At 43.3% G+C, this 19907-nt stretch overlaps 2 protein-coding genes across 5 annotated transcripts; one reads left to right on the top strand and one right to left on the bottom strand.

The window, feature by feature from the left end:
* Positions 1 to 50: 50 nt before the first annotated feature.
* On the bottom strand, positions 51 to 7029 carry slu7 (SLU7 homolog, splicing factor). 3 transcript variants are annotated; one of them, XM_048230890.1, is made up of 15 exons: positions 6934 to 7029; positions 6297 to 6456; positions 6005 to 6158; positions 5811 to 5891; positions 5015 to 5179; positions 4773 to 4841; positions 3624 to 3755; positions 3205 to 3302; positions 3047 to 3114; positions 2368 to 2507; positions 1809 to 1970; positions 1535 to 1639; positions 1348 to 1422; positions 1139 to 1261; positions 51 to 930 (listed from the first exon to the last, which is right to left on the bottom strand). In XM_048230890.1, the coding sequence occupies exons 2-15, from the start codon at positions 6449 to 6451 to the stop codon at positions 751 to 753; spliced, it is 1707 nt and encodes a 568-aa protein (XP_048086847.1). In that variant the 5' UTR covers positions 6452 to 6456; positions 6934 to 7029; the 3' UTR covers positions 51 to 750. The 3 variants fall into 3 exon arrangements, with proteins under 3 accessions (XP_048086847.1, XP_048086848.1, XP_048086846.1); XM_048230891.1 differs by having other exon boundaries at positions 6954 to 6997; XM_048230889.1 differs by lacking the exon at positions 6934 to 7029 and adding an exon at positions 6830 to 6892.
* A 2428-nt stretch (positions 7030 to 9457) lies between these two features.
* Positions 9458 to 19687, top strand: si:ch73-43g23.1 (mucin-17). 2 transcript variants are annotated; one of them, XM_048230887.1, is made up of 3 exons: positions 9458 to 9954; positions 10091 to 10234; positions 10947 to 19687. In XM_048230887.1, exon 3 carries the CDS (start codon positions 11073 to 11075, stop codon positions 19215 to 19217), a length of 8145 nt encoding a protein of 2714 aa, XP_048086844.1. In that variant the 5' UTR covers positions 9458 to 9954; positions 10091 to 10234; positions 10947 to 11072; the 3' UTR covers positions 19218 to 19687. The 2 variants fall into 2 exon arrangements, with proteins under 2 accessions (XP_048086844.1, XP_048086845.1); XM_048230888.1 differs by lacking the exons at positions 9458 to 9954; positions 10091 to 10234 and adding an exon at positions 10262 to 10344.
* Positions 19688 to 19907: the final 220 nt, after the last annotated feature.

The raw sequence follows: 19907 nt of genomic DNA, 5'->3' as shown, positions 1-19907 counted from the left end.
GGCAAGTGCCCCCCGCCCCCAAAGATAAATAAACAAACGTGCGCACATCGTTTCTGCAAAAAGTTTTATTTCACCAGACAAGTCTTGAGGAGGAAAATCAATATCGATTTATAAACATAAATGCAGACAGCCCTTAAAATAAAAGTAAAATTTCATATTTGTCAGAGATGAATGGGAAACCAAAACAAATAGTGAATGCCAAAATTAGTGACCTTATCATAAGCTCTACAAAACGACACCAATATGTCCATGTTTGAAATAATTATTAAAAACTGTATAGATTTTAGTACTTACTGTACTAAAGTACAGTGTCTCCTTGCTATGGAGAAACAACCAAGGTAGGAAACTGGACAGGATTGCAGACTTGCAGAAAAGAATCCCTTATATCTGACATAAAAGATATTATTATATGGGTTCACACTTGCAAGACTTTGCTCCATTCTTGCAGTGCCCAAGTGACCTAAGGTGGCTGAACAAGACGACAGATCTATACCAAGTTGGTTGACCACTGATAGAGCTTGAGAGACACTGGTAAACACTAGATAACCATTCAGCTTGACAAAAATGTTGTTCCGCTCAAGCAAGGCTAGCAAAAGATGGCCAACTGTGTAAGGACGACCAGCTGGTTGCACTACAAGGGCTTCCAATCCACGACAGGGAGCACAGAGTTCGGTAAAAGTGTGGTGCGTTCCCTGTGCCGTCTGCTGGGAGTGCAGGGAGAAGAGTAGTGGCCGGGCAGCAGAGCGGAGCTCACTGGAACAGGAAGGAGGCCATGGGGTCGTCAGCCCGGGGGCGCTTCATTTGGAAGGCCTCCATCTCCTCCTCGGTGGGCTCCCGCACCTCCTTCAGGCTGTTGTAGGGGCGCTTCCTCTCGTCCAGCAGCATGATCTCCGCCACCTCCTTCTGCCTCTGGTCCTCCGCCAGCAAAGCCTGGCCACCAAGACGAAGAGGACAAGACAGGGGAACAAGGTTTGGTTAGAATGACACACAATAACACACAAGAACCGGCCATTCAGAAACATATGAGGCTGTTATTATGCTGTTACAGTATCTTCCCGTTTCCAAGAAAGAGATGCCGAAATAAAACAACAACTGGGCTTACTGAGGGGCTTGATAAATCAGACCCAAATAAACATACCTTCTTGAGTTTCTCTCTCTTCTTTGCCTCATCTTCCTCGTCGCTGCTGTCTGAGTCCCTCTTCTTGTGCTTCTTGTCCTTCTTCTTCTTCTTTTTCTTGTCCTTCATTTTTTCTTGGTGAAGCTGGTGAAATCCATTACATTCTAGAGTTAAAGTATGTTTAAGCAGATGAGCAATGAGACACAGGAGCAAAGAGCAGAGTTGCCTACCTCTAAGAGAGTCTTTGGCATCTCCTCTTCCTCAGCAACTTCCAGCCCTTCTTCAAATGGAACACAGGAGGTGCTCTGTGCAACCAGAATATTGTTCATCAGTGTCACAAAATGTCATCAAAACTGGCAATATTCTAGTGTGTTTTAATTCAACATGTAGGTGAATGCAGACCATTTGAAAACTTACCATTGTTTTCTTGCCTGCATCTCCTGTGCAGTAACTCTGTTTGACCATTGAGTGGCAGCATTTGAAGCCCCACATGCCATCTTTCCAGTAAGAACCCCAGATGCACTGAGAACAGGAAAACAGTTTCATTTCATCTTATGTCTACACAGAACACATTGAATTGTTATAGAATCACCCATTCTCAGTGCCAATTAGGATGAATGTCAAACATTACATAATGAAGAAGCAGCACATCTGTAGAATTACTATTCCAAGAGCAGGTGGAAAGACATACTGTGTGGTTGTTGATGAGCACATCCTCTTCGTATTTGGAGCGGGCAATGGCCTTATCCTGTCCTTTGATCACGGCACCATGACGTGAGTACTCCACATACTCCTCTGTCTGAGCCAACAGCAGCTCACGAGGAGGGGCATCTAAATGCTCTTGACCACCATACTAGAACACAATACAATTCAGACAGAATGGTAGTGAGTTCAAAAGATTCAAAGGTTCAAAAGAAAACAGGCAGCACATAGTCTAAAACTGTATTATAGTATTTTTTGTCTATATTTACCTATTTAAGGAGTAATGAGTGCTTGAAATATCTATTGTGTCGATTAATTCACAGAACTTTCACTTTTTGAGTTAGGTATAGTTAATGTGCTTTTTAACCAATGACAAGGATGACCATCAAGTTTTGACCATCATCAAGTGTTTTCTGAGAAATCAGGTTTGGACAAGATGGTTTGGACAATCTCCCCAGGCTGTGCCCCCACAAGCTCAGTTTGGTATCAACACTGTCTCATCCATGTGTAAAGTCTGCATGTCATTCTGTGTGGCCATTGTTTCTCACCCTTTCTAGGATGCTCTCCTTCTGCATCTGCTTGAAGTCCTCCTTCTTGACTTTGAAAGACTGATGCAGCAGCTCCAGTTTGGTGGGGTCTGCCTGCAGGTGCACCTCTGAGCCTTTGTCATAAGCCTCCCAGGCAAATACTGATGGAGAAGACACAGGACAGCTATCAGTTCACATATGGCAAAACCTCAAAAAAAAAAAAAAAAAGCCAGAGCCCCAATTAGACACAGGCCCATTTTACTGGACTGGTGTGGCTACAAATAAAGGCAGGCAGGTCATTAGAAGCCTGGCCAAGTATTTTTGATTGTATTATAAAACAACCAAGTCCAGTAAATCGGCCGCTTGAGCTAGTTCTATGATACTTGCACACACAAAAGTCAGTAGAGTAGACCGGCCTGCTTTAAAACATTCATTTTACAGTTCATTTTATAGAAACCATGAGCACCAAGGTAGGCTATGGTCAAATTCATTCAGATTTACCAGCATGGTAAAGAGAGAGCGAAAGAAAGTATTGCCTCCCTACTCGGTGGCCAATGCCATAAAGTCTGAACGTGTCCATTCTTCAAATATTTATATTACTTTAATCCGTATGGGCTGCAATCTGTCTGCAACCCTGCGATTTCACTGAAGTGTTCAAGTAAGTAAACCCAAGTGAAGAGAAAGAGGCTGGGCCACTTACACTGTGTTGAGGCCATGTTAATGGTGTCACCAGTGTAGCGCGCAAAGTTGTCCCCAGCATAGCCGACCCTGCAATACCAAGCACATGGTCAGAACATGCAAACCCACAGGACAGGAGTACTATCTGCCACTGAGCTTCCATATAGTCTCCAAACGTACTCCTCTGGGTTCTTCCCTGTGTTGGCATACGGGTTCTCCCTCATGGCTCGAGTCTTGGGGTCATAATAGGCCGAGTTTGGATCCAAGTTTCTGAGGTACTATAAAGGAGAGATAGTAAGTAGCACAGTTCATTAGCCTGCTCATTTGAAAGTAGGAATATGAAAATATATAGATAGATAGATAGATAGATAGATACTTTATTAATCCCCAAGGGGAAATTGAAGAAGGACTGCGCTGCGAGCAGGGTATACATATACGCTTAATGTGTATTGGGTCATTGCATTTCAGATAAGTTTTTATATTAAAATGTTTTTTTTTTGCCAGTTCTATAAAGATTGAGTAGGTTTGTTTGAACATTTGAGGAAGACTGACACAAAAAAACATTGGCAGGGAGGAGCCAGGAGTCCTTGACAATGTACCTTAGCAATGTCTTCTCGAATTCTCAGATTTCTAACAGTGATGCGTCTCTTTGAGTCGAAGTTCTGTCCAGGCATGTCGATGTCATCTGCGTACTTATCCTCATCTTCATCCTCGCTGTCGTGCTCCCGCTCCTGCCACAACCCAGATCACATCAGTCAAGATAAAAACACACACACACACACACACACACACACACACACACACACACACACACACAGCTTTTAAGAGTTGCACTCATTGTATGAACATAAGAATCTTTTTCTTTTAAATAAAAAAATGACTGGAAAAGCCTACTCAACTGAGCTCAGTAAAATGCTAAATAGAAAAAGAAACAGGACAGAAAAAAGTCTTGTATGATTTAAGATGGACTGAACCATACAAAACTGGTAGGCATTCACATATTTACATGATAAACTCAAATACTAAAGTTCTGCCTCAAAGTGCTGTGCAAAGAACATGCCCTCTTCGTGGACATGGGAAGGGGATCAGCATTACACAGAATAGAACTAATGCTCTGGAAGTACAGACACTTCTGAGAGTGTCTTCTCACTGACAACCTTTATAGTTAAATATATATATATACACATACAAGGATACAAGGAAGTTTATTGTCACATGCATATAGTTACTGGAAGTAAGAAATGCAGTGAAATTATGTCTGGTGTCAGCCTATTTGTGCATTAATGGGGGTAAAAAAGTGCAGTAGAAGAGGGGTTTAGTAGATTAAGTGGCAAGGGCTGCATAAGAAAGGTGGGGGAGGATTGGGATTGGGCAGGGGGCACCAACAAGGAGCACCCAAGAGCAACAGGGTCAAGGAAAAACTCCTTTACCAAGGAAGAAACCTTGGGCAGATCCACGGCTCAAGGGGCTAACCCAACTGCCAGGGGTCTTGGTGTGTGTGTTGGGGGGATGATAGGGGAGATGGGATAGTGTGCTGTGTATGTGGGGAGAGGGCAGTGTGCAATATGTGTGTTGGAGAAGCTTCCAACATCCAATACAATACAAGATATATATATATATATATATATATATATATATATATATACACACACAATAAGAGTGTTGCATTATCAAAGTGTAATGGATTAATACATCACAGAGCTTTTTAGGATACTGTTATGGTAATGTCATCTGATGCGAAAACCTACCATCTGGTCCACAAGCTTCCCTGATGCCAATTCCTCTTGCAACCTCTGTGCTTTTAGAGTGCGTTTTGCCTGTTAAAAGAAACTTCATGAAATACACATACCTCATGTAACAAAAGCAAATACAGAAATACCAAATCAAGGGAGCAAATACCAGAAATCAAGGGAGAAGTGAGGATGATCCAGAGGTTTATCTGAGGAGGACAATGAGAGGGAGATGGCCCATTGCAGGACAGAGCACTCACCAGGTCAACCTTGGAATACTCCTCCACAATGCGCATGTGATCGTCTGGGTCGTAGCCATTCCAGCGATCTCTTTTCCCATCATAATCCAGGGACAGTGTGATTTGATCGTGTTCATCTGGAGCCATGCCTGTGCCAGTGAATTTGGCCCCCACTTTCCTTGGACGCTGTTATGGAGGCAAATAACAAATGAATTGGAAACAGTTTTACCTGGTATAGTGGGCCTCTAGACTGTCACCACAATCCCATTTATGCCAATGAAAGTAAAGTGTCCTTGCCATTCCAATAATGTTTTGAAGTGGAACACTGAGAATCTCTTCCTCTAAACATATCAGTCAGGATTTTGGTCACAGATAAAGGACCTCTATGATACCGTTAAAAACATTGGAGTAATGAGGATAGTTATGAGCACAGATGAATATACAATCTTAAACCTCAGCAAAAACATTTAGGCCGTGAACAACAATAATGACTAAAGACTGTTAGGCAAGGTTATAAATCAAGGGCAAGGTTAACAAAACAAGGAAGATCATAATCAAAGTCACATTTATCCTGTGTAAATCGAGAGATAATCTACCCCCTTCCTTTGATTTTTTTGTTTGTTTGTTTAAATATCTTTCCCCCTTAAAACATAACATAAAATGTCCTTGTCCTTTAATCATTCCATTTTTCAAGCTTAACATTAAATAATTGGATGGACACTTAGCTATGTAGAACATGTCCAGACTTTGGGGAGAAATCATTGCCCCTATGCCCATGTCAAGTGCATGCTATGTGATATGTGAATGCTGTTCCCACCTCCAAGCAGTCCTTCTTCTTGTGGGTTATGGCTCCACAGTTTTCACATGCACCCTTGCGGAACTTCGTGCTGACTGATTTCTGTTCATTGCCATTGAAAATAAAAGCATATTGTCAGACCATCTCCAACATTGTTACAACTCAGAGCTTCCAAGAAAGCATTTCTATTCTAATTTTGGAAGAAGGGCACTAACCTCCTGCACTCCTCTCTTGTACCATTCCGCAATGTTTGAAAACTGCTCCTCTTCTTCATCTTGAGGCCTCTGATGCTTGAGTGTGGGACGCTTTGAGGGGTCGATATACCACGGCACTGATGAAATGTACTGAGGAATGTGAGGGTTGATGTCCCTAAAAGATGATGCAGATGACAAATGAAAAAAATAAATCAGAGATGAGATTAAGTTGAGAACTATTAATAAGCCATTCCAGTATGGACTACATCTCCTCGGACAGTCAGTGCATCTTCTAAAGGAGGTAACAACTTACTTTCCCTCCTCATCCACTTCGGCTGGGGCATTTCCCAGCTTCCTCTGCTCCTCAAGTTCTTTCTTCTTCCTCCAGTCTTCACGGGTCATTTTCTTGGGCTCCTCCAGACCCACCACCCCCTCTTGGCCAGTTTCTGCTGGTTCCTGCTGCATCATTTTCGCTTAACACAACACAGAACACATATTTTAATGAATGTTTTAAACTGTAAACAAGACCGTTTACAATTAACGTTATTTAAACGAGCTAGTGGTAGGTAGTCTGTTTAACTTAGCTGTTTAGCCAACGTAAAACAGACACTAATTAGCATTCCACTAATTTTGAGCCAAGCTCAAAGGAGCGGTCTTTGAGTTTATACTGTGTATGCTTATTCTTGAATATATGAAACGTAACATTATGTTTTTAGGCCATTTGGGCTGTTAGGCAGGCTGCCAAATATGTATACGCAGATAAGTTGTTAGCTATTTAGCTACATTAAGTTAGCTTGCCATCACGTTGAGTGACCGCTTTTTCGGTTGAAATTAAATAAGCATTACCATTTTCCATCTGATCAGTCGTAAACTTTCATATATATATATTGAGTTTATGTAGATGGCGACCAAGTAACTGTGAACCTAATAATAAAGCAGTTGACAATTACCTAGAACACGTCCTCAATACCTGTGTTTACAAGGTTTTGGCTCCCATGATCCGGAAGTACTAGGCAGCAGGGAACTAGACAGCAAGCTGAAAAATATATCAAAATAAAAGTTTAAATAACTCGTATTTTTTACAGTCTATGGAAATACGTTATTCTCAAGGGGAAATATACATTATGTAGGCTACCATATACAACTTTAAGAAATGATAAAAGCTGAGCTATCGTCAAAGCCTTTGAAGCCCACTGAATAAGAGCCTTTAGTTTGATTAGTAGCAAGTGCAATGGTGCAATTTGTAATCATAACAAATGCAATGGAAAATGCAATGCACACCAGATGGAATAGAAACTTTTGAATAGTCTACATTCAGACTAGTTTGAAGGCTTTTTGCATTTTTCAGGGAAAATGAAAACATTTTGAACTTTAGAATGTATCGGGTACTGAACTATTCTTCAGTGCTACTCATGCTTTGGTAGTAAGAAATGTCAGTTTTAGTGCTAAATGGGTAGGACTGTTAGACAAAAAAACTCTCATGGATGTAGGCTACACATTCTGCAAGATTTGGGAACAGGATTGTTTTTCTTCAGTGGGCTTTTCTTCTGATTAGTTTGAGGCGGGCATGCAGGCAGACAGAAGTTTGTGTTCCTGAGTGTTTGATTGTGTTGTTGTTGATTTACCACCACCAGCAAAGTGTGTGTCACATACAGAAATATGAAGGGTGTTTTTAAGTGAGGTTATATGAGGTTTTAAATTGAGGTTATTTTGTTTGATATATTACATTACATTACATTACATTTGGCTGACACATTTTTAACCAAAGCGACTAACAACATGGTGAACAGTTTAAGTTTAAGATATATGAGACTGTCCTTTTAAAATATTTCCTTGAAGAGAAATTACACACATTTGCTAGTCTTGGACATCTGACTTTGACTTGTTTAAACCTAAAACTTAGTTATTTTGTACAAGATACAGATATTAAAATATAAAACCTTATTGATTTAGTGAGCTTCAGACGATCTGTCAAGAGGAAACATCACTATTTAGATTAGATTATGGGTTTAGCATCAGTCTGGCTGATTGCAATTTTGTTCTGTGTGAATGTGCATTCTACTTAGCATTGTGTGCTAAGATCAGACTAATTGTGTGAGTTATGGTAAAGAGATATTGGAAAGTTTTTATGATCCAATGAAGTAAAGATATTACACAACCCTGTGACACAACCATGGCATGTAAATCAAAATGATTGTGTCAGCATGTGTTCCATCCATCAGTATCCTCGTGCCAGGATGTCATAGCTTTCAGTGAGAACAGCTTGCAGTTCTCTGCCAATGGAGAAACAGTTGCATAATGACGCTTCTGTCTCCTGTCAAAATTTTAGTGGCATCAGCCTACTGTAACCATGTGGATGGCATGACATATAAACTATAACCCAGGACGAGGCATAGTTTTATTAATTAAAAAAAAAAATGTTGAATCAGTAGTGAGACTCTTACCAGTTACTCTTGGGCTTATCCCGGTCAAATATAACAAAAAGCACACATTCACTCCTACTTTAACTGTTTCTACACACACACACATAGTTCCATGTAGGCCAGTTTTAAGACGAATGCCTTCAACCTACAAATGTATCACTTGACAGAGAGCAAAGCTAGGCTGTCTGTATTAAGGATCAAAATTGCATTAATGTTTTCTTCATAAGACACATACATTTCAAATCATGTTGGCAAATCTGGAAAACTGAAACTTTTGGTCCTCCACATTTAGAATAGGTCTTACTTATCTACTACTTAATGTCTAGTGTGCAGACATTTTGTCTTCTTAGGTGGCTTTTCCAATGGATTCCCATTAGAATGTATTTCTGTATGGCAGGCTTAATGCCGTTACATTGTATAATGGCAGTGGCTTACTGGCCCAGACTCTCACACACAGGCTGATTATAGTCCTTTGTATAGCTTCAATCTAGCCAGAGGAAGACGTCCCATTTCTCTTCATTTCTGACCCTTGTTTATGTTCTTGCAAGTCCGACCTTGCTCAGTTTATCCAAAAGTAGATGCATGCTTAAACCGATACCCTTCCTAAAAGACACATCTAAACCCCATGTGGATGTTAAAAAAGATTTGAAACATGAGAGTGGTGGAGTTATATGTTCGTGTTTGTCATAAATACCAAAGGATTTTAAATACTCTCAGAGAAACAGTGCCCTGGTTTATCATCCCAAAGATAGCATCAGGGTGGGAGAAGTTCTTAGTTGTCCTATCAGTTACCTAGGAACCAAGCTTTATTTGACTTTGTAGGAGGAGATGGCAAGCTTTGTGTTGGAGGTGTATCTACTGGAGTTTTGGGTTGGAGACAGTCAGCTTTATCTGCTGTAGAGTCGCATGCTAAAGCCCCTTCATTACAAAGGTGCCTGAAATTCTTTCCCCATGAGTGATATAGCGCCTGTTCATATAGTGTAAGGCTTTAACAAACTAAAATTAGAAAGAGGATAAAATGTTAGGCAAAACCCTGTACAGTTAATATATTTACAATGTGAATCCATACGAAATAATGTAAAAGGCATTTGGAGCCTTTGAAAGCTTAATATTTCTGTCACTGTTCTACTTGCTAAGTTTCTCTAAAAGCCGTGTGCTGTCTTTTGAGACTGAGTGCTTTCATATTGCTGTCAATAAATGTACATTTGGGCGGATTTCAAGCACTCCAGGAATTTCCAGGAAACTTCAATTAACTTTAATTAGTATGACATAATCACCAAGTTGGTGATGTTCATCATGTTATCTACCCTACTACAGTGAACTTGACATTTTGTGTCCCTTGCGCCTTCAAACACACGATTGAGTTTGTTCCCTTGATAGCATTGGTCTATATTTAGGAGGGCCCTGTGACTGTTGGCAGAGCGTGTCAGATTCCTATGGTATGCTCCTTTCTGGCTGGACTTGCACCTGCTGCAAGCTATAACCCTATGCTCCTACTAGGCGCAGACTGGGCAGCTTCTGCCAAACTTCAGTCATAAAAAAATCCAGGTCAGATTTATTAAGTCCTTTTCTTGCAGAGACTTAAAGGGCGGGGCTGGTGTGCCCTCCTTTCCTCTTTTCTAATCTCTCATCTTTTAATGATGTTGTATCTTTTTATAATGTGGTGTCAATATGTCTTTCAAAGGGCCAAATGCGGCCAGACTGACTCTGTGGTCGGTGGATACTCTGCAGAAGTGCTGGACTCTGCTGGAGGTCGACACTGGCTAGAATGAGGGGTCAGTGAGGGACTGAAGACACAGGACTCCTTTGGGAGGACTATCGGCTAGAGGTAAAGTTCAGTTCAGTTCAGTACACCTCTGCTCTCTCTAAACGCACTCATGTGGGAGAGTTTGCTCTTCCATTCAACTCAGTCCGAGAGAATGCAAGGGCAATGAGCAGGTATTTGTTCTTTTTATTGCATTTTTGCTGTGTTATATGCTCACAATATGTCACCTTAAGCTTGGTAATCAAGCTTGATATTTAGAGTATTTTGTTATATGCTCGAATTGTGTAATGGATATCTGAAAATGGTGTGAAGTAATTCTGATTTCAACGAATTCAAGCAAATGAGATACAAGCAATTTAGTGTTTTGATTTGACTCAACGTGACCACGAGTTTTTAGGTTAGGGAACTATTCGCATTTTTGATAAAGAAAGATGTGTATGGGTATTTAAAGTTGAGAAGGATGTAGAAGAAAATGAAACAATGGGTAAAACAATTTGAGCCCACATTTCATGCCTTTATCTTACACGGAAGATGGAACGTTTTGATGGCATGTGTTTTTTTGGACACATGCATTTTTAAAAGTTTCAGTTTGTTCAGTACTAGATGTATTCATCAGTAAGACATAATGTTATGTTCACTTTTCTCCCAATTTGCTATTTGTGTGTGTTTTACCATAGATTGTGTGGCTACACAGAGTTGTAATTTACTTTTTCATTTGTTTTTACGAATTTAATGCCTGACACCTGAATGTCTGACAACATGATTAATTTTACAGGAGATGTTCAGAGATTTCAGCAACACCCCTCACTAGATCAGGCAGCGTGTACTTCTGATTTGCCATACTGGCCCCTCTACACACTGCAGCACTGCATCCTGTGACACTGGGGTCTGTCGAGAAGCAATGGAAAGCTGGGTCCTAGAGGGGGACAGCTACTCATTCCTCAGCAGTGCTCCTCGCACCTTCAATCTGCAAAATAGGGATCGGCCGAATCGTGTGGAGATCTTTGATATCACCAGAATCCCGAGTCAACGTAGCGTTATTTCTGAGACTACCTGCCTCTGTGACATCTTTGGTGACGACGGTGAAGCACTTTCCCTCTCTAGTAGCCCGGCATCGAAGGCAATTTTCAAAAGGGAGGTGGATGAAGTGACACCTGTGGACGACACCACTGATTCATCAGGATCTTATCACACAGCCAACGACTCAGAGCAGTCGAGTGAGTCGAGTGATAAATTCAACGAGTCAAGAGGGGCTCTGCCCTGCACCCTCGAAACTGATTTAAATTCATCTGCATCAGTGACAGCTCCATCAGATGGTCTGGATACAAGTAAACCCTTACAAAAAGCTGACTATCTGGAATCTGACTCTAGCCCTCAAAGCACTGGGGTTTCCTCTGACAGTCAAGGAGTGAACTCATTTTCCTTGACAGAGGCCTCTCCCATTAATGAGCCTTTGAGTTCAGGAGTGATCAGCCCCATCAACGCATTTCAACGTGAGAAACCTGAAAAAAACTCAATACAACCACAGCCAACTGCAACTTATATTTCTGAGACAGAGAATGGTTTCTCAAGTCAAGATGACTTCAGAGATTTAGGCTCTCCACTTGATAGAACAAATATTTGTCCAATTCCTGTATTTTCAATCATACCTGAATCAAGAGACAGTCCTCTACTCTTTGAGACAATAGGCTCTGCTGATAAAATACAGGAAGGTAAAGCGGACACAATTTTTTTGTCTGAACCTAAGGGAAAATCCAGTTCTTCTGAAGCCTGGACAGCAAGTTTTGTGAATGAACAAAACATTACAGCCTCATACTCCGAGGAACTGTTTGAGGTAAACCATATTGAAAAAGGACACACCATCCCCTCAAATGACATAAGGGGTACCATTTCAACTCAGTCCGAAGTAGTTGAATCTAAAGTATTACCTAACTCATCATCATCTGAGTCCACAGTATCGACTGAGTTGTCCTCACCTGAAGCCACAGCAGTTGCCAGTTTACCTGAGCTTAAAGACATAGCTAACATTTCCTCACCAGAGTCCATATTAATCACTAATCCCCCTGAGCATATAGAAGTTGCTAGTTCACTCAAGCCCAAAGTTACCAGTTCATCCGAGGTCGAAGATTTACCTTACCTTTCCACACCTGAGCCCACAGTACCCACTAAGTCACCTGAGCCTACATTATTACCTACATTTTATTCACCTGAACCCCCAGTAGTCACTAGTTCAGGAATACCACTTACACCCACAGGAATTAATTTACCTGAACCTGAACTAGCAACTAACCTTACAACACCTGAGCCCATAGAAATTGTTAATTTGCCAGAACCTGAATTAGCAGTTCATTTCCCTTTATCTGAACCAACAGAAATAGTTAATTCACTAGAACCTGAACTAGCAGCTAACTTCACTTCCTCTGAACCCATAGATATTGCTAATTCACCAGAACTTGAATTAGCAGCTAACTTCCCTTCACCTGAACTCATAGAAGTTGCTAATTTACCAGAATCTAAATTCACAGCTAACTTCAATTCACCTGAACCAACAGAAATATTTCATTCACAAGAATCTGAATTCGCAACTAACTCCAATTCACCGGAACCAACAGAAATATTTCATTCACAAGAACCTGTAAACATTGCTAATTTCGCTTCACTTGAACACTCTATCATTTCTGATTCACCAAAGCCTGAAACAGTAGCATATTTTTCTTCACCAGAACCCACAACATTTAGTTGTTCATCTGACTCTTCTGTAGCCAGTTCAGCTGAGCCCATAACAGACAGTGATTTATCTGGGCTCGTATCTGAGGCAAATTCACCTGAGCCCAGAGAAACGGATACTTTACCTGAATCCACAGAAAGAGCTGTTTCAACTGAGCCCATCACTTTTTCACCAGAGCCTATTGTGATTACCACTACACCAGAGCCTAAAGTTATTACAACTTTGCCTGACCATTTAGTAAGCCCTAACCCATCTGAGTCCATAGTGGTGTCTATTACACCTGAACCGATATTAATTTCAATTTCTCCCAAAACCATCAATATATTATCTACCCCCGAACCTACTAAAATCAACCAGTCTCCTGAACCCACAATAATAACACCTGAATTTGTTTTAAAATCCCCATCACCAATGTTTAATCGAACCTGTGTTTCACCTGAAATACGGGTGACTTACTCAGATGAACCTAGAGCAACGCCCTCTCCCTCTGAAGATGTGAGAATGAGCTACTTTGCTGAAACTAGAGCCATGTCCAGCTCACCCCATTCTGGCCATGCAGCATCCCCACTGGATTCAAGAAGAACTACCCTGACCCCTGAGATGAGCACTACCACACAGACAAACAGGAGAAACCTATCACCTGAACTTATAAATAGAACTCCATCGCCTTACAGAAGTACAACAACATCACCTCAGGAAACAGGTTTGACACACAGTGTTGTGTCATCAGATAGGGTCATGACAGAGTCACCTGAAATTAGAGGCATAACTTGTAGTGTTTTACCAAATGAGATGAAGCATATGGCACAATCACCAGACCGTCTATCTGTCAGAAGCCCTGAAAGCTCAAGTCTGTTGGCTGAGACCAGAAATACGACCCCGTTCTCAGAGTTGAAGGACATCTGCTCCTCCCCTGAACTAAACAATGTCACCCCTGAGCCAGAGCGTTGTGTTTCAGAATGTTCTCTTGAACTGTGGTCCCCAAGCTCCCCATCTGCAGTGAAAGACACAGCATCCTCACCAGATGTACAGAATAGAACTCTATCACCTGATGTTGCTGCAACTAATTATTCACCTATTCGAACATACTCACCTGGGCAACGAGGGTTATCGAGCTCACCTGAAGAAAGATATGTTGGGGTTTCACCAGCTGCCACTTCACCAATATCTGAAGGACATCATCTTTCACCAATTAGTGCAAAAAGTGGAGCTAGCCCCTCCACTGAGATTCACGGCAAAGGACAACAAGTGTCTCCTCTCTCTTTCAAAAGCAAAAGCACAAGCCCTTTATTTGAACGTGAGTTACAGGATGAGTTACAAGAACAGGAAATGTGTGGGCTGGATCCTCATTCAAACACAGTTGCATCTCCAACCCATCAGTACAGTCCGATCAACCTGCCTGATCCCTCACCTGAATCCTTAAGAAAATATCCAACACCAAGGCAAGTAGACACTGACAAAATGATAGAAATGAAATCTGAATCAATACATTGTGAGAACCCCTCAAACTCAATAGCTTGGTCCCATTCTGAAATTGCCTCTAAAGTGGATCAACATAGTTGCTGGGAGGAAAATGAAAGACGGAACCCAGAAGCATTTGAAAGACAATCGGTAGGTGTGAAGGCACGCCACAGGGGATTGACATGCAGGGAAAGCCCCACTGTCAGCCGTGGTGACGGCAGTGGAGAATATGACTGCTGGCCATGGCAGGACAGGGAGGAGGGTAGAAACAGAGAGGGTGAGGAGGGTAAGGCGTCAGTTCAGGGGGAGGGGAGGAGCAGAGAGGCGGGTTACAGAGGAGAACAGGTTGAGCTGTCATTCAGTGCCAGGAATAGAAAGGGGCCTGCCAGCTACAGCACAGCTCCCACAAGCAGAGATCCAAAGCTAGGAATTCCTTCTCGCGGTTATTCAGAGTGGCTCCTCGCAACTCGACAGCAACAGAGTAAGATCAGAGCTCAGACCTTGCAGCAAGAAAACAAGGCTGGTGCCAGGAGGCTAAAACCAGTCCCCCGGAGCAATAACACTGGGCCTGGCCGCTTCTCCACAGATCACACTAGTGAGACCTCCAGCATGGGGAGTGAGTTTGATGAGGCTGACAGTGAGGTGAAGTGGCTGACAGACGTGGCTTTCAGTAGCCTCTCAAGCCCTCAGGTGGATTACCTGGACATGTATAACTCCAGCCACAGGTCGTCTACAAACGCCTCACAGCCCTCCACTCAGGAGAGCCCTGGTGCAACAGCATGGCTATCCTATGCAGACCTGCGTGGCTCAGGTCAAGGTGAAGGTGACGATGTCTCACATCAGCCTTCATATGTGCCACCACTGGGTGCCTTGGATCCCTCGAGGCGCTTTGAGCTGGGAAGTTTTGAGTGTGTAGATGTGGCTTTAGAGAGCAAAGAGGAGGCAAGGAAAGGCAAAAGAACAGTTCCGAAAAGGCAAATTCAGCTCAAGAGACGTGACAACAATGAACCAACGACCAAGGAAAACATGGAGTGTGCTTTGGATTCTCCTTCTATGGAGAGACTTTCTAAGGATACCTTTGTGCGGCAGCACAGTACACCAGTGACCATTGAGGAGGATATGACAACAGATGACCCTGAGACAGATCAGCCGGACCGAAAACAGAAGATGCATAAGTCCTTGTCCCTGGATGAGACATCAAGCAAAACGAAAATTGCCTCATGTCTTCTTAAGAATGTACTGTCTAAGAAAATGCAGAGTTTGAGCAACCAAACTACACACGATAAAGAGGATTTAAGTCCATCTGAAGACATTAGCAAGCCCTTTGAGAGTACAACCCCACCTCCTGAAAGAGAGGACTCTAAACCTGACAATGATGGGTCCAGCCAAATTTCAGACAACAGTCTGCCACCTGTGAAGCCACCAGACAGGGAAGAGCAGAGTCCACCTCAAGTGGCTAAACAGCAAAGAGGTTTTGCGCCCAAAGTGCCTCCAAAGCCGCTGCGTTACACCCTTCCTCCTCTTCCTCAGGATATTTCAACGAGGCCTGAACCACAGGACAAAAAAACAGTTAGGAAAGGAAGTCCTCTAGATGCCACTACAGAGGGCAGAAACATGGAGAAACGGAAGCCAGAGTATGGTGGACAGCAGGCGGCTAACGGTAATCTTGGAGGCAAGCACAGCAGTGACTCAGCGAATGTCAGTGTCGGGAATACAGGCACAACTGCCACCCGAGCCCTGGGCATGCCGAGTGGAATGATAAACAGGGACCAGGAACGCCGTGCGAGACCGGAAAATCATAAACAACACAGTGGCAGGAGCATGTTCATGTCCAAAACGCCAGAAATAATGCTAAAGCCCTGTACGCCCAAGGAGAGAAAAAAACAGTCCTCTGTGAAAGTTTCTTTGTCTCCTACTCTGGAGAGAAAAGCTGGTGACAGCCAGGAAAAAGTTCTGGAAGAGAAACAGGAGGAACCCGAATTAGAGGCAGAGACAGAGCCGACAGAAGATGAATGTGACACAAATAAAATAAAGAAACCCATGCATAAAGTGAGGGATGTGAGAAGACTTGTTAAAAATACATATAACCTTTCTTTTAAAGCTGCAGCCCCTGCTGAATCACCACAAGAGAGTGAGCCCCAGTCTCAGGAGGAAACAGTACCAGTGAAACCTGCCCCAATGCAGATTCAATGCAAAGCTATCAGCAGGAAGGAAAACAAAGAACCCTCTCAAGAAAGTGACAAGCCTGCAGACACCTCAAAGACAGCTGTGGACTCCACAGATATGAAGGCACAGACAGGTTCCCCCCACATCCCCCCAAAGGCAACTCAAGCCAACAAACTGACTTCAGCCTTGCCAAGCAAAGAACAAGACCCTGTTGCCCCAAGAATGGGCACCAACACTGTTTTAGCTGCATCCAGTCAAGTAGAGAAAGTCTCAAATGAGACTGGTCGACACCCAAAACCGAGCAGTTCACCTCAAATCCCTAGTAAAGTGTCAAAAATGTTATTTCAGCCAGATGGCTCATCAAAAGGCATTCCAAATCCAGACGCCCCACCTTCCCCGCGTTTAGCAGCCACAAGCAGCAGCCACTCTGTATCTATGATACTCAAGGAAAAGGGGATGCAAGCTGACATTGGGGTTTGTGACGTTGTCAGTGAAGCTAGTAGCAATCCTCGTAAACACATTAACAGGATTGAGGTGCCACTGCAGACGTCCTGCATGGATGACACTCTAGGAGAGACACCCAGAAAGGAGGTAGACTCAGCCCGAAATTCTGCTGCCTCGTCTCCAAGGCTTGTGCTCAGTGCTGATAAGACTGTGTCCAAGCATGGTACCTCCCCAAAGCCACAAGAGCAGGACAAGAACGTTCCTAAAGTAACGTTTGAGGAAAATCAGCCATCACTTTCTAGAAAAGTACAGGGACTGACTGACTTAGTAGTTCCAGAGGTTGTCAGCATCAGCAAAGAAACAGCTTCCCCAGTGGCAACAAGCAAAAGCCAGCTTGTTACAGAAGTGAAGCCTGCATGTGGGGAAGCGAATGTACCTGCATTGCAAAAGAAATCAAAAGAGATAGAGCTTCCTATACAGGTTAGATCCATATCATATGACAGGCCTAAACCAGTGCTTCCTACAAAACCAAGCTGCAAGCAGCCCTTGATAGAAATAAGGTCGATATCAAATGAAAAAACAAAAGGAGACAAACAACAACCTGCAGTGGATAGAAATCAGGGCACAGAAGAAAGAAAGTTTGAAGCAGTTGCTCTTGGTGAGACAATGACAAAGCCAGCGCCACCAGTCCACACAAATAAATTAGCAGTATCAGCTCGCTCAAGCTACAGGCCTCCCCCAAACAAAATGGCAGCAGTATCCAGCTTGACTCAGAAAACAGCCACAGATGAATATTTGAATGACAAGCAGATCCATGAAGTAACCACATCTCAAGCCAGTAAAACACAGATGCCAACAGTTGCCACATCAAGAGTCCCAGGACAACCCATAATCTTGTACAAACCATACTCCGGGGCATCCAATATGCCAGGCCCTCAGGAGCAGGTGATGCCAGCCAGCACCAGTGGTTCTGTCCAAACAGTGGAGCCACTGATGGCACAAGCCCCCAGCTACACACAGCAGCTAGCTGTGAAATCACCTGGCAATCAGGCTCAGAGAGAGGATCTCCGTTTCTATGCTTCAGATGACCCTCCGAGCTATGATGACCGGGAGAGTTTCAGCCCATACCTCCTGCCAGACTTAGCTTCAAGAAGAGCAAACAGGTACCATCCAAATTCCAGGCCTCCTCCATGCTCTTGCAGCTCAACATGTTCCTCCCATCCTGGCCACCCTCGTCTCAGCCCACACACTCGCACTCCTCCCATGGCCCCTCACTCTCCAGGACAGTCCCTGCCCTACCCCGGGGTCCCACCTCAAGCCCAGGTCCGTCCTCATCAGTGCAGACCTGACGGTCAACCTCTGACCTACAAACCAGGCTCACCTAAAGCTCCTATGCTGAACCCTACCCAGCCCCCAGCCATGTTCCAGCCACTCCACCCCCCGCCTGCCTGCCCTGGGCCACTGCTGCAGCCGTGTGGGGAGGAACGGCAACCTCCTCCTGGTCAGCATGGGGACCGGCGTCCAGCCCATCATCCCACACAGCAGCAGCAGCAGCCACCAGGTGCCAGTAGTGGGCCATACAGTGACCATCTTCATCCATCCAGCATGCCCCCCATGGAGTCTAGACCCCAATACCTGTGCAGTCCACAAGACCTGGCCTCCTCTTATGGCCCAGAGTATGGGAGCGATGGGACAGGGGGTGGTAATGTCATGTACCCAGACAGTGCTGGGGGACTTGGGTATGGACAAGGAGGCCCTCGCCGTGTTCTTCTAGACCCTGACACAGGGAAGTATTTTTACATTGAGGTGCCTATGCAGCCCCTTAGAAAGATGCTGTTTGACCCAGAGACTGGCCAGTACGTGGAGGTGCTAATCCCACAGCAGGCTCTGTCACACTCTGGCCTGTATCCCCCTCCTGCGGCCCCATACTCCTCCCTGCATGGGCCAAGTATGTATGCCCCTCAGTACCTCCCTTACCCTGTCCCAACTCATCCCCAAGCTACTCACCCTCCTCGAAATCCTGAGCCCCCGGTCCCCACAACGCTTCATCAAAACAGCATGGGTTACGGAACTCCAGGAGGCCAGGTGCCAAAGTCTGAGCTGCAAAACCAGCCACCTCTGGATCAGGGCTACCTGGAAAGCATGTATTATATTCCAACGGGAATGAATGCAAGCCCAAACCCCACACCGTCTGACTGCTATCATAAGCCCTCTAACTTGCCTACTTCAGGGAGTAGAAGATCTTGAGCTAAAGGACTTGAACTGCTCCCAGTTGTGTGGAGAGTAAATGAATGAATGAATAAATTGAGAGGCCTTACCTGTCCCTAGGGTAATAGCAGAAATTACTTTGTGTTAGAAAATGTTGTTTGTACCTTAAATGAGAATATTTCATTATATTAAATTATTGATAGGTCCCCATATTTTTCACTTGGAGTAGGCTACACATTCTGTCACTGCAAATCACATTACCCCCATGCAAGCACTTTTCGAGTTTTTTTTTTTTTTTTTTTTAGTTTTTTGTTGTTGATGGAATTCAATTTGTGTGCACATGAATTAAGCAGTAAATGTCATCACTTACTGAATGTTTTAAGGAATAAAGTTGCTGTGTAGATTTATATATATAATGTTTGGATAAAAGTTTTACACATTAATTAATTCTGTTTATTGCCCTTCCTGAAATTCAAATGGCTGTTAAACCACATTTATCCAATAAAGAATCAGAATATAATTTATACAATGTTTGCTAATATTTTTGTACATTTTAGAGCTCATGAAAATACAGCATATCTGTATGGATGGACCGTGCATGCACTCACCATGAGTTAACACTGTGATTCCTCCATTTTTACAGAGCACTTGTAGCAAACCAACATAAGCAATCCTTTTTAAATGTTCATGGTCTAAACACATATCACATTAAGTTGTGACACATCTTTA

This window comes from Alosa alosa, chromosome 21 (assembly GCF_017589495.1).
Source record: "Alosa alosa isolate M-15738 ecotype Scorff River chromosome 21, AALO_Geno_1.1, whole genome shotgun sequence".
Taxonomy (NCBI): Eukaryota; Metazoa; Chordata; class Actinopteri; order Clupeiformes; family Clupeidae; genus Alosa; species Alosa alosa.
The sequence above is the reverse complement of the archived record's forward strand: the minus strand, read 5'-3'. Positions and strand labels throughout refer to the sequence as shown.